The sequence below is a fragment of the Drosophila sulfurigaster genome, chromosome 2L, assembly GCF_023558435.1.
Source record: "Drosophila sulfurigaster albostrigata strain 15112-1811.04 chromosome 2L, ASM2355843v2, whole genome shotgun sequence".
Classification (NCBI taxonomy): Eukaryota; Metazoa; Arthropoda; class Insecta; order Diptera; family Drosophilidae; genus Drosophila; species Drosophila sulfurigaster.
In genome coordinates, this window is record NC_084881.1 from 23,759,757 (window position 1) to 23,773,884 (window position 14,128).

The 14,128-nt window shown below is 35.0% G+C and overlaps 2 protein-coding genes across 3 annotated transcripts; both read left to right on the forward strand.

The window, feature by feature from the left end:
- The first annotated feature begins 71 nt into the window (after positions 1–71).
- On the forward strand, positions 72–4,904 carry LOC133850748 (ubiquitin carboxyl-terminal hydrolase CYLD). Of its 2 annotated transcripts, XM_062286927.1 has the most exons (10): positions 72–641; positions 1,109–1,829; positions 2,560–2,788; positions 3,132–3,310; positions 3,374–3,528; positions 3,590–3,808; positions 3,869–4,103; positions 4,167–4,308; positions 4,371–4,570; positions 4,640–4,904. In XM_062286927.1, the coding sequence occupies exons 1-10, from the start codon at positions 153–155 to the stop codon at positions 4,831–4,833; spliced, it is 2,763 nt and encodes a 920-aa protein (XP_062142911.1). In that variant the 5' UTR covers positions 72–152; the 3' UTR covers positions 4,834–4,904. The 2 variants fall into 2 exon arrangements, with proteins under 2 accessions (XP_062142911.1, XP_062142912.1); XM_062286928.1 differs by lacking the exons at positions 72–641; positions 1,109–1,829 and adding an exon at positions 2,350–2,466.
- A 1,182-nt stretch (positions 4,905–6,086) lies between these two features.
- On the forward strand, positions 6,087–14,042 carry LOC133846405 (dipeptidyl peptidase 4). Its single transcript, XM_062281376.1, has 15 exons — positions 6,087–6,173; positions 8,374–8,550; positions 8,632–8,681; positions 8,758–9,064; positions 9,204–9,477; positions 9,537–9,804; positions 9,881–10,175; positions 10,247–10,379; positions 10,444–10,632; positions 10,691–10,815; positions 10,899–11,285; positions 11,347–11,532; positions 11,599–11,756; positions 11,819–12,024; positions 12,173–14,042. The coding sequence occupies exons 4-15, from the start codon at positions 8,859–8,861 to the stop codon at positions 12,314–12,316; spliced, it is 2,571 nt and encodes an 856-aa protein (XP_062137360.1). The 5' UTR covers positions 6,087–6,173; positions 8,374–8,550; positions 8,632–8,681; positions 8,758–8,858; the 3' UTR covers positions 12,317–14,042.
- Positions 14,043–14,128: the final 86 nt, after the last annotated feature.

A 14,128-nucleotide genomic window follows, 5' to 3' on the forward strand; every position in this document is an offset into this window, starting at 1 on the left:
CACCCATAATAATCCAAGGTTTAACTATCGAAATGTATGCACGTCTATCGATATTGTTTCACATCTCTATTAATATTTTCTTTTTGTTATTAGTCAGCCTTGTTTTGAACATTAGTTATTTCTATTGGCTAATGTGTTGGCATTTCATTTAAATGGACTCTAATTCCAACAACTATTCGAAATATGCGTTAATAACGCGTGGAGCTGAACTCATTACATATGTCAACGCTGCTAATTCGGAATATTCAACAGACACCCCAGAATTGTTTCAACTTTTTGTAGAGGCTGGCACCTTTATAAAGATATATGAAACAATTGAAGGTGAAAAGTGCATTGTGCAATTAGTTGACTTCCTTAGCAATGTGAACACGCAGCTCTACGAATGTAAAATAAGTGATGTGCTGCCAGTGTCCGAAGATTTTTGGCCATATGTGATAAGTATTGCCAATCCGGGGCGTCGTTTGCGTCTGGTGCGCAATAAGGAGCAGTGCCGTTGGGTACTTAACTTGAAAGAGAAGGATACCCTAAGTGTACCTGGCGAGTTGTTTAAAAAGGACATACGATTCGATTGCATTATACGCTACATTGGTCCAGTGGAGGAATTGAATCCCGTTGGTTATTTCTTTGGACTGGAAATTCTGGTATGTTAAATGGGTTTTATTTTGTTTATTCGATTGTGAGGCAAGGGTAATGTATATTGCCTCTGTATTAGAGTGCAGATTAGAAATGTTTAATGAAGTACAACAATGAGGTGTCTGCTTGTTTGTCCATGACTAATTGCTTATATTCTGTATTTCCCCATTTGAGATATTCGTGAATATTATTGATGATACTCAATAGTGTTGGGAAGCGCTGACTATGCATTACATTTTAAACAGCTGAATATAAGGCAAATAAGCTTTATCGATATTGTTATCGTCACTGGTAACATTGATTTTTGCAACGGTCGAATTATCGAATCCGTTACCAAGTTTTAATATGGTTGAAATGAATTTGAATTTCTGTTTTTAATTTAAAAAGCATGAATTGTTTGGTAAGACAATCATAACAATGCACAATTATTTAGCTAAGCAAAAAAAAAATAATAAAATGTAATACTTTATTTTAGCAACCCAACGTTTGTTCACCACAAATCGACAGCATTCCTTTTGCTAAAAACTATTTGGATTGCGAAGCTCCGCTAACAATATTTACCACAGCTGATCGCATAACTCGTGTTCCGGATGAGCTAAGCAATAAATTATCTCCTCGGAAATTAATCAACGAAACCTTTGACAAAATCACAGCTATTGTGCCATCGGTTTTAAATATTCCAAGCAGGTATCAAGGCGGAAATAACAAACCGTTGTACAGTAATGATAGCGTGCCTAAAAGGCATAACAAGCATTATAGTAATAATAATGAGTTATCTAATAATAACAACTACAAAACTTTACCTGTGAAAGTTTCACATCAGGCCAGTGAAAAGGATGCCACACTTCAAAGTAAGAATTCACAGCTTGAACAAAATATACGCACTTTAAATAATCCGACCACAATGAGTAATCTCAAAGAAAAGGAAATCATTGTTATAAACCAGAGCGACATTGAAGAGTCCACCAAAAATGAGAATGTCATTGTGATCGACAATGCTCACGATAATAAAAACGTGGATTTGGCCGAATTGTTGGGCACAAATTGGCCGGCTAACGCTGGAGGAGCTGCTGGGATTTTAAATGGCAAAACACTTGACAACAAATTTGAGAAACCAGTTGCGTATCCTAAGAAAAAGGAATTTGCCGAAAGACTTATTTCACCGATCGATCAGAAGCCTGTGGTGGGCAATACTGGTAAAAATAAATGGATTCCTTACTAGATTAAGTAGTGTATTCAGTTAGCCACACACGTCAGATTGTTTAGCCAGAGTTCAGCGTACTGCAGCTGACTCTCAGTTCTCAGTTCGATCTAAATATATATAAACATTTATTTTTAGCAATTTAACGAGCGCGATAAAATACACTGCAAGTGAATTAAGTTCTGTGATAATGATACTAAGAGCGCGTCATCAATATTATTAAACAAAAAAAAAAAAAGAAATTTTACTAGTGTTTATATCAATTTGAGTTTATATCAATTTGTATGCAGTTTTTTTATTTTGAACTAGGGTATAATGCAGGCAGTCATGAAGTTTGTCTTCTGCAGCTCATTTAGTTATAGATACACATACGCTCGTGGTAAAAATAAATTTGTCGTGCTCTGCATCCGAGAGAATAAGTTTGTTCTTTGTGTTGCGTCTAGTTTCTCTATTCGAAAACGATCTATTCAAATTAGCTCTTTATTTTGAATAAGCGCATAGAGCATAAATTCATTCATATATTGAGAAATATATATAGTATAAGTATTAGTTTACAATGGATGATATTCCGTTGACAGTTTTGGAGTTCAATATACAGACAGACACCGACGATTATGACTATGATTATGAAGGTATATAGTAGCGTTAACAGATTGTCGAATTTTTCTCACATTGCTTGACGTAACACTGATTGTTTCTTTAATTTATCGTTGCTTTTACTTTAGATCGAAGTAGCGCAAACTATCAGGAATTGCATGAAATACCAGGCACAAAACTAGTTGTTGGCTCATTAGTTGAGGTGATCGATGCTGGAATATGTGCTGATTTATATGGCGTCATTCGTTGGATCGGTATTACCCCGGATTCGCCACACATTACGGTGGGAATCGAAGTTGAAGATGATCCCAATTTGCGCAATCTACACACATCCGATGGCACTTACAACGGCGTTCGGTAAATATTATATACATATTATACACATATTTATGTGATGTGTTTATTTCTCTGATGGGCTGCAAGGTGTTTAGCTCTTTCACTACCTCTCTCAAATTCAATCGATCTGTAGCTGTTTTCAACATCAGTGTTGCGACATAGTCGCTGCCATACGAAAATTGCAAAATACAAACCACGAATTTGTGATAAATCGGAATATTTAGTTCAAAAACAGGCTAGATATTAAAAAGAGCATTTTTTCAAAATTTATTATTTATTGTTAAGGCAAACCCATGCGGAAAAGGTTAAATTGACAGCACTGATTTTCACACATTGTTTCATGCAACACAAATCATTCTTTTAGTTTATTTCAGTGCCGCGAGGGTGGCGCTGTCTTTGTGCCATCAAACAAGTGCACCAACGATCGCAGGTTTATTGAATCCGAGGGCAGCCAAGCGGCCAGCATGATGTCAACCGATACTAACGCCGTCAAGTTTGGGCATGTTGATTGCCCGTCTGTTTTAGGCGCTATCGCACCATTAAGTAAGTAATATAGCTATTCAAATATTCTAATTGCTAAGTCATTATAAATTATTTGATTTTTAGGAATACATAATATGGAGGAACTTGAGGCAACGTGTGGCAAATTTAAAGGCATTCAAGGACATCATAATTCCTGCTACTTGGATGCAACATTGTTTTCCATGTTCACATTTACAAGCGTTTTTGATTCTATACTGTATAGACGACAAGGTCCTCAGGTAATATTATTAATGCATTATGCGAATATCTAACGAAAGTTTCCCACACATATAATTTTAGGACATTTCGCACTACAGTGAGGTGCAGAATGTTTTGCGGGATGAGATTGTTAATCCGTTGCGCAAGAATGTCTTTGTGCGTGCCGATCGAGTGATGAAACTTCGTAAATTATTGGATCAATTGAGTTCCGTTAGTGGTTTGACCAGTGAGGAAAAGGATCCCGAGGAGTTCTTAAACAGTTTATTATCGCAAATAATGCGGGTGGAGCCATTCCTAAAAGTATATTTACGATATTTTAATTGCTTACTTTTTTAGTAATTCAATTTATTTTTTTTTTAGTTGAGCTCTGGCCAGGATTCGTATTTTTATCAATTGTTTGTGGAGAAAGATGAGCGATTGACATTTCCGACAGTTCAGCAATTGTTTGAGCAGAGCTTCCATTCGTCCGACATCAAGTTAAAAGAAGTGCCGTCGTGTCTGATTATACAAATGCCCCGATTTGGCAAAAGCTTCAAAATGTATCCACGTATTTTGCCTTCACAAGTACTGGACGTTACAAACATCATTGAAGATTGTAAGAGTACTGCAGAAATGTATAATTACTAGATAACTAATTTTATTACGTGTTTTTTTGTAGCCCCTCGTCATTGTGCGGTTTGTGGCAATCTGGCTGAATTTGAATGTCGCGAATGTTTTGGCTGCTTACAGACCGACAGTGGTCTTGAGTCGACCGCATTTTGCGATCAATGCGTTAACACTATTCATAAACATGAAAAAAGGTAATATTACAACTGCGCCACATAAATTTCATGTACAAAAAAAAACATATACATTTTTCTAGAATGAAACATGTATGGAAGGAGCTATCCATACCAAGGGATTACAAAGCAATGGTCAACCACATCTCACATGTGCCACGTATATTCATGGAACTATTTGCCGTTGTCTGTATTGAAACGTCACATTACGTGGCATTTGTGAAGACGGGATCGGGACCAGATGCGCCATGGTGTTTCTTTGACTCAATGGCTGATAGAAAAGGTAACTAATGAACTTACATTTATCGCATTTATATTAGTTCATGATTACATTTGTTATTGTAACATACAGGTGAAAAGAACGGATACAATATACCTGAAATGATATCCGTTCCGGAGTTACCGCAGTGGTTGTCGGACGACGGAGCGAAAGTTATTAATGAACATTATTCAAAGGACAAAGACTTACCTGAACACGCCAAGCGTCTTTTTTGTGACGCCTACATGTGTATGTACCAAAGCACGGAAGTTATGATGTATCACTAAAAACACATTTGTTAGTTTCTAAAAAGATATATAACTTTGAAGTAATAAAAGTCTATGAGAATGATAAAAAATATTATTCAATGATGATAAGAATTATATTTCATTGCGTGAAAGTTAATTGCAAAACAGGCAAGTAAGTTAGATTTATTTTTCTCTAAAAGTTAAGCAACCTTTTGGAAAACAAATTAAAGTGGAACGGGCAATAAGGCAAATTAAAGCCAATATTTTTATATTCTTGGGATTCTTTTGTTTAACATAAGAAAATATTTCTATTATTCTTATTATATTAAAAAGCATCATTAATACATTTAATTAATAAATTAAAAGTGAATTATAAAAAATTGATGGATATCAAATATGCTTAAGAACAATATACAATTTTAGGATATTCAAATTGTTCATTCAAAAATTTTTGAAATCAAAATCCAACATACAAAATAATTGAGAGCACCTCCATCATTGTCAACAGTCCAAGGTATAATGATTAAGATGCTCAAAGTGGATGAGCAAGTGAATAAATTGGATGGCATGGTGCACGCCTCACACATTGAGTAAATCTGATATGAAAACAACCCCAAGTTGCAAAAGAGAAAGTCCAATCATTGCTCTTTTTGAAAGAGAAAATTTCCCAAACCCCATTTATAATTATAAATGAATTTAATTAAAAGTCAAGCAATCTATAACTATAAATAAATAATATTATTATAAGAATTTATAAAATAAATCCTCAGAATACCTGTAAAATTAAAATAAGGGTTTTAGCTTTGACTTTTACTCACTAGATTTCAACTCTTGATCCACCCTTAAGGAGCCTGTATTTATTAGTATACATTTATACACTGAATAAAAACTACTGGATACGCGCATATTTTAAATTTTCTTATTTCAAATATGAATGTATATTTAAGTAAATGCAAAAGTTTTTTTCGTTCTACCAAAGGTCAACATAGTAAAATTATAAACAATGATCATTATTGGCATTCAAAATAATAATTATTTTATAACAATAATGTACCTTAACGTTAAAACACAAAATTAATTGCATTCTAAAATTTAAATATTATGTAATTTTCAAAAATAATAAAAACATATTTGTTGTCCTTTTAAGATGATCCTTAATGTGTGGATGTTTTTTCTCTGTGTATTTACAGCGCTTGTCGCATGCCGCTGAATAAAAATCCTCTCAGTGCGGTACATATCTGGCCAGCAAAATTTTTTGCAATTCTTAAAACAACAGTCGAATGTAGGTTTCAGTCCCGGGTTGCCTGTCGCTGGGTAATGGTCTTCCATCAAATACTACTGCAATCCCAGTGTTGTTTGCGTTCTTGGCTATCATTGAAGTATGTATGTTCGTGTGCGTGTGCGCTGTGTACTGTGCGTGTGTGTGTGCGTGCTGTGTGCATGTGCTGAGCATAGTTAGTGTATGTGTGTATAATATTCTGAAGGTTGTGATTTTATGTGCAGGAAAAAGAGATGTACACATACACATGTATGTAAATACGTATACACAATTGTTAAAAACATGCCTAGGTGTGAAAGTGCTATCTAACCGCCTCTAAGTAGCCATTACATGCCTGTAAATGCTTATGTACATACATATCTACAGTGTATGTGCACAGATATATGTATATGCATGTATGTGCATATACACACACCTACATATATGTAGTTATGCAAAAAATAAAAAAAAACGACAACAATTCTTGAGTACATAAGCACGACAATATCCTATATATCTACAGACAGTTTAAATTTGTGCAACTTTATATGTGTATAAAATCCCAGTTTTTACATTGTATGTATGTGTTGGCAAATATATTAAATAACTAATTTATTGACATTCGCAAGTAAGTGTGACCGAGGGTAACGTATACGTAATGTATGTATGTACGTCTGTTTGCACACGTACATACATATTGTAAACATACAACTACATATGCCTGTATTTAAATGTCAAATAATACCGCTTAATACCGTTTGAGAGTGTATAACCACAAACATATTTATTCAAATGCCAAAGACCGCATATATGCATGTGTATATGTATGTGTGTGTGATATACATGTATGTATATACATACATATGTGCATATTATGCATGATTTGACAAAATAGTTTTGCTTGGTTTTTTCATTCCGTTCTTTGAACGTCAACGATTGTTACCTCATATTAACAATTATATCCTTAAGCGCGTGCCAGGGCGCAACGGTCAGAATCTTAGATTAAAAAAATACCTAAAAAAACACACCTACACTTACATACACAGTTTAACGGTGGACTTAATCGTGTTTACACGCTGCACGCAAAAGCAAAAGCTTTTCCCGAATTGCATAGTCTAACAAGTGCTTGAGTTATGTGTGTACATTAATTACATGCTTGTGTATTTCTTTTTTGGCCATTTTGATTAGCAGTGTGGGGAAAAGTTAAGCAATAGGTAGTAATGTACAAACTTAAAGCCCAGAAAGTATGCTTTATAGATCGATAAACAGATATGTGTGTAAGTAGATTGCTGGCAGCGATAATTGTCTTACGACATAAAAGGAAACTACTTAGTGCGATAAAATCGGCTTCCTATTTATCTGCCTATCGGTTCGGCCTATCAGCACACACAGACTCACAAACGCACGCACGCACACATCGCCTTGGGCGCAAAATGGGGGTCAATGTAAATTATGAAAATACAGAAAGCAAAAAGCAAAAGGAAGGCCAACAACACAAGCGTTTGACATTGTTCGTTAGCATCTCTCTACCTCGATGTTGCATCGCATCTCATTCACTTCCGAAGGCTGAGTCCAAGTGCTCTTCACATTATCTCTTTCTGTCCCACACACTTGACAGGGTGGTGGGAAGTTGAGTTCGATCAGACAGGTTATTCACCACCCTCTCACATTAAAACTCAACTCACCATTGGTATAATTTTCACTTGATTCAAAGAGCTCCGATTAGAGAATAATTATCACATATATTAATTATTAATAAATTCCATAATTACTGCAATATTGCGATAATTATCATTTACTTAACGTTTGACTACCAAAGCCATTTCTGATTTGCCCGTTTTGAGCACATTTTGCGGAAGTGTAATTGAGAACAAGGCTGTGTGCTGCGCTGTTACAGTTTACAGGTAGAGTATCATTACAACTTATGGTGGGTTCATCTAAGAAGGTGACTTATGAAAGGAGAAGGGTGTACTTGATAGATTGAGCCATAGAAAAATCAATACCATTTCAACCTGAAGGGCTTTTGAAGGCTTTGCTTTGTTATGCTAACGTTGCAAAAAACTAATGACGTCTGATTTTACAACAAGGAACAAAGTAATGTAGACTACGTAAATTATTGTTTATTAAGTTTACAAGACAGCGCTGAGGTATAGAGTACAACGTAGTCGCTATAGGAGATTACATGGACTCTCTTAAGCAAACTAATGCATAGCCTGATCTCTTTCGATCACTTTGCCAAAGTGTATAGAAACACTTTATGTTTTATAAAAATGCCTTATTAAGAATAGTATTATTAATTCTAATATTATTCAATTTTACAGGCTGCAAAGCTCAGATTCGTTCAGTCTGTGATCATATTTTCAATTTCGTGGTGAACAAAAAAGATGGAAAATTCGTCGGCGGCTATCAATGCTATAATTGTTGTACCAACAATGTGAAGGATATCAGATATATAGTACATACATAAATGCATGTCAATATATCATCAATGTATATAGGTAAGACATTTTTCGTACTATTGTCAGGTTTTTCTTCCATACAACTTTAGATTATTTATATATTATTTTTAATACTATCAGAAAATACCAGCCGATGACAAACATAGTTGGGGCATGATGATTAATCAAAAGTAAGGTTAAAACATTAAAAAGAATTCATTAGAGTTTATCTGACTTTGTTTTAACATCTTACATTTAATGTTATAGCTTCTTACTTCCGAAACCGTCCGAAGCACACTTCGACTTGAAATAACTTCAATTCATCGACAATTTGTTTTCGAAACACGTACTGCTTGGATTTTTAGAAAATGCATGCGAATGCAGCTTCTGATCGAGGTGGCGGAGGCGGCTCCTGGAGACTGCCACCCGATGAGACTCTACAGGTGCAGGATCCCAAACAGAAAGATCAAGATCTCGATCTGGATGAGGGACATAACTGGCGCAGCATTATCTTCTCCTTACTAGTTATTAGTTTTGTAATAGCTGGTATAATAACTGCTATCTATTTATTGGGGTAAGTAATTTGAAGTTAACAAACGAAAATATTACAATATTAAATTAAAGTAAAAGAATCTGAGAATCTTAAAAAGTGTAGTGGTTAGGATTTAATCCGTCATAATATTAATATAATATAATTGAAATACCGTTTACAGATATGTGGATGAACTCTTATATTGGTCGGGACGCCGCATGATACTCGACGAATATTTACAGGGCGAACTGACGCCGACTAGATTGCAACCCTCTTGGGTGACAACGAAGAAATACGTATTTCAATCGGATGATGGGGGACTTTCCGTATTGGATACGACGACGAACTCAATAAATATTTTAGTAACAAATCACACGATTCGTCAACTGAATGTACGGGGATATCATTGCACACACGACCTTAAATATGTCCTCTTCAGGCATAATGTAAAAAAAGTAAGTTTCATATTTGCAAAATAGTCAATGAAAATTAGGCAAATCATGTTGTTTTGTAGATTTTTCAGAAATCGTTTACTGCGTTTTACACAATCTATGATGTAGATAATGATCATCACATGCCAGTCAAGTTAAAAGACTCATCGAAGGTACAAAGAACGCGTCTTCAATATGCCGCCTGGCTGGGGAATACAACGTCAATCATTATTGTTGCTGACAATGATATATTTGTACGACAATCGCCCTCAATGGAGGAGGACATCAGGATTACAACGACGGGCCACGATAACAATATATACAATGGTGTGCCTGATTGGCTCTACCAGGGTAATGTTACTGCCATCTTACCTCTATACCTAATTCCTTTTTTTTATTAATATATTATAATATTTAATTTCTTTAGAGGAAATTTTTGATATGCCGGAAGCAATTTGGTCGTCCACGGATGGAAGTCACTTCATGTTTGCCTTATTTAATGATACTCATGTCGGGGTGATGACATATCCATGGTTATCATCTGGAGCCATTATCGCTGGTAGCGGTATGACATCGGGTAGCTCATTTCCCGAAACGAAAAATGTTCGATACCCAACGCCAGGCACTGCCAATCCAGAAGTCCAGTTATGGATAGTTGATATTACAAATTTTATGTCTATAGTTAAAATGGAATTGAGACCACCCCCCTCTCTCATTGGACAGTGAGTTTCTCATTTGCATAGACTTTAACCTATACGAAAACGTAAATTCATTCTCCTTTGTTTTTTTACAGAGATTATTACCTAACTTCAGCGAGTTGGGTCTCCGGTAGTAATCATCAAGTCTCTGTAGTTTTTATGGTACGATCTCAAAATTACAGTATAATCGCGACATGCTCAAAAGATCAAAATTGGACATGTACAGAAGTGAGTATAAAAGAATGTAATGTATCATATAGTATGATTGATTGAAATAATTTATTGTTTTTAGATTCATTCTGAACGAGCTCCGGAGGATGAATGGCTAGACATCTTTCCACATCCAGTTTTTGCACCTGATGGCAATAGTTTTCTACTGCTAGCCAGTGTTCAAGAATCAGGCAACGATCATTTTACCCACATTAAACATATAACCATCTCGCAGCAAAGGATTTCAGTAATTTCTCATGGTCGTTATGAGGTAAGTTCTTTTCTATCCGCTCATATGCGTCCTCATAATGAGTAAATTATGTTTTCAGGTACTGAAAATACTCTGTTGGGATACAGCGAATCATGTAGTGTACTATCTGGCCACACAGGATAAAAAGCCAGGCCAAAGACATCTCTATTCGGTTAAGGATCCCGTTCATGACGATACTAGAAAGTAAGCTACATTTTAAATTCTATTCTATTCTATATTCTTCTTCTTATAATGAAATATATCTCATTTTGACCATCTTGTTGCAGAAGTGAACCGCAGTGCATTACTTGCGACTTGGGCGAAGCTCTTTGGAGTAGTAGATATTATTATGTGAATTGTTCGCATTTTGACGCCTTCATCACACCCACAACTGGGATTGCGACGAACTATGGAATTGATTTCTACATACTTGAGTGTCAGGGTCCCGGATTACCAGTCTCGGGAGTGCATATGCAGAAGACTCACAGCCTAGTCAAGATCCTATACGATACACGTCCCTTCTACACCGAAAGGCTGCAGAAACTTGCATTACCGATTCAGCGATCCTTTGAAATTCCCTTGCCCCATGGTAGTCGAGCTCAAGTTCAGCTGCTTTTACCACCTAGCTGGCGTGAAGAACTCAGGGATGCAGCTTTTCCTGTAGTCGTTGAAGTGTAAATATTATCAAAATTAAAAAGAAAACTAAATGTTTAACATTATTATTATTTTGTGCAGTAATGGACGTCCAGGCTCTGAGTCCGTTTCCGAGAAATTTCGCATAGATTGGGGTACCTATATGTCGTCCCGTAATGATGTTATCTATGTTCGTCTGGATGTCCGAGGAGCAAAAGGTCAAAGCAAGAAGGCCCTATATCGTCACTTGGGAGGTGCAGAAGTACAGGATCAAATATCTGTATTAAGGTAAGCACTGAATGCCTGCCTGCATAGAAAATAATATATTAAATACTCTTTTATATGCCTGTACAGATATCTATTGGATACCATAAGTTTTTTAGATGAAACTAGAGTTGGCATTTGGGGCTGGGGATATGGAGGCTATGTGACTTCCATGGTTCTGGGCACCCAACAGGATGTCTTCAAATGCGGCATATCCATTTCACCAATTGCTGACTGGCTTTATTACAGTAAGTTTCCAGAAGTCTAATGTGTTATTTGTTCTCTTACGGTAATTGGTACTTCCTTGCAGACTCTGCATTCACTGAACGCATCTTGGGCTTGCCGGCTGAGAACTATAAGGGATATGTGGAAGCGGATGCAACGCAACGAGCTCGTCTTATCAAATCAAACTCCTTTTTCCTAATTCACGGTCTAGCTGATTCAACGGCACCCTATGTGCATGGTGTACAGCTAGCCAAGTCCTTGACAGAAGCTAATATATTATATCGTTATCAGGTGTGAACTCTTTTTTTAAATGTGGCTCAATTTGTTATTATAGAAACCTAATCATCGAATTTGATTTTGTTTATTTGTAAAATTTCATTATAATAATAGTTCTAATTTAGTAGTTTATTCACTAATTTTGTTTTTAATTTATTCACAGACTTATGCTGACGAAGGCCATGATCTCAATGGAGTGCTGGAGCACGTCTACTCATCTATGGAACACTACTTTGCGGAGTGCTTGAGCTTGGATCCGGATGATACCAAGCCCGATTTAGATCAAAACATGGTACCTGCCGAGTAGCAGACTTAGTAAGCTTCAATATTGTACATAGAGTAGGTTAAATATTCTAATAATACGAGTATTATATAGACTTCGAAACTGTTATACTAACTAATTACGTATATTTGTTGTATTGTTTTATTTTTTAATTATTATTATCAATTATTAAGTTTTTATTTTACTGTATGTTTTAAGTCTCATTCGGCATTACAACGCTAGAACGCTATACAACACATAATATATTATATTTACATATAGTATAAAAGGAATGTCATCCAATATCGTTCTGATTCTGTTGATAATTTTTGATGAGCATTCATATGTATACCATTTATAAGAAATGTCAATGAAAAGTGAGAAAACATAGTGAGATTATTGCTAGAGTATAACTTCCTTATATGTACATTGCTTCCGTTAACAGATCTTCCGAGAGTGAGAAACTAACCATTAGTTTCTAAAGTTTAGATATTAATGAATGATTTTTAATTATTTCCTTGTTCCCGAGCCCCCAGTTTTGTATGATATTTACATACGCTGAAGGATTGCGATCCTCAGTTCAATTTGAATACATAATTGAATAATTCGAAAAAAAAAGAAAAGAATTTTGATAATAATGTGGAATCTCTAAATGTCATCATCAACGTTTTTATTCATAGCTTCAAAAATAATAATAAAACAAAAAAAAACTAAAAAAAAAAAAACAAAACAAAACAAAAATCAATTATGTTGATTGTCGATTGATTAGACTAGACGCCTCATCTGGTTCATCTAGTTACTTCCATTGATTTTTTTCAACAAATTATTAACAACATAAGTATTAAATTAGATAAGAACGTACAGTAAGCAATTAATTAATAATATACATAAATATTAATATATACTCTTAATCAGCTGATTAATAACTGCACTCTGCTGCCACACCCCCCTCCAAGATGTATAGACCCCATAATGTCCTAGCTACTCAATTTGGTTGTTATTTAGGCTTGCAGTCAAAACTAAGGGCGGGCGGCACTCAAGGTTGCTCGATCGATTAACAGTCGATTAAGAAACAATTAATTATTCTATTTAGTATTTATTGTTTGCCAATTTTGTACATACCACAATCAAAAATGCAGTAAAGCAATTAACGTGGCTGATATCCTGATCCCCAGTACAGGGTATATCCAAGTCGTTCTCACTCGGACTCGACTCGGTTCGATTCACAATCATCTTTGTTTTTCTTCGCAATTATTGTACTTCTTGTTATTGTTATAAAGAAGAAAAAATATAAAAACGAAAAGCTAAAGTTAAACTACGGAAACTACGTATTTCTGAGACATTAACCTTTAGATCGACTCTTGAAGGCGGGGAATCCCCCAATGAAACGAAAGTGTTGTCACATTATTATTATTATTATTGTATTATTATGATTATTCAAAAAACAAATTCGGCTATAATGATTGCTTTACATTAATGTTTTGTATATTGTATAATAATATTGGAGCATAAACTGAGTGTTTATTAAATTTTACAAGCGACTTTAACGAAAAAAAAAAGAAAACTCAAAAGAAATGTGAGCTTCGGATATCCGATGACGTCGTGTTAATTTGTTTACAATTATAAGGTAAACATGGTGATTAGAAATTTTACATCTAGATTGTACTCGTATGTAATTGTAATTGCTACGCAATTTGTTTTAATCTTCCTTATTTTTTAAAAATAAAACAATTCTATTTTATTTAGTAATACACAAAAAATAAAAAATCCAACAAAAAAAAAACAATTTGTTTAATAACTGTGGAAAAGTTATGTAAAGTGATGTGGGCAACAAATTCATAAAATTTTAATGAAATT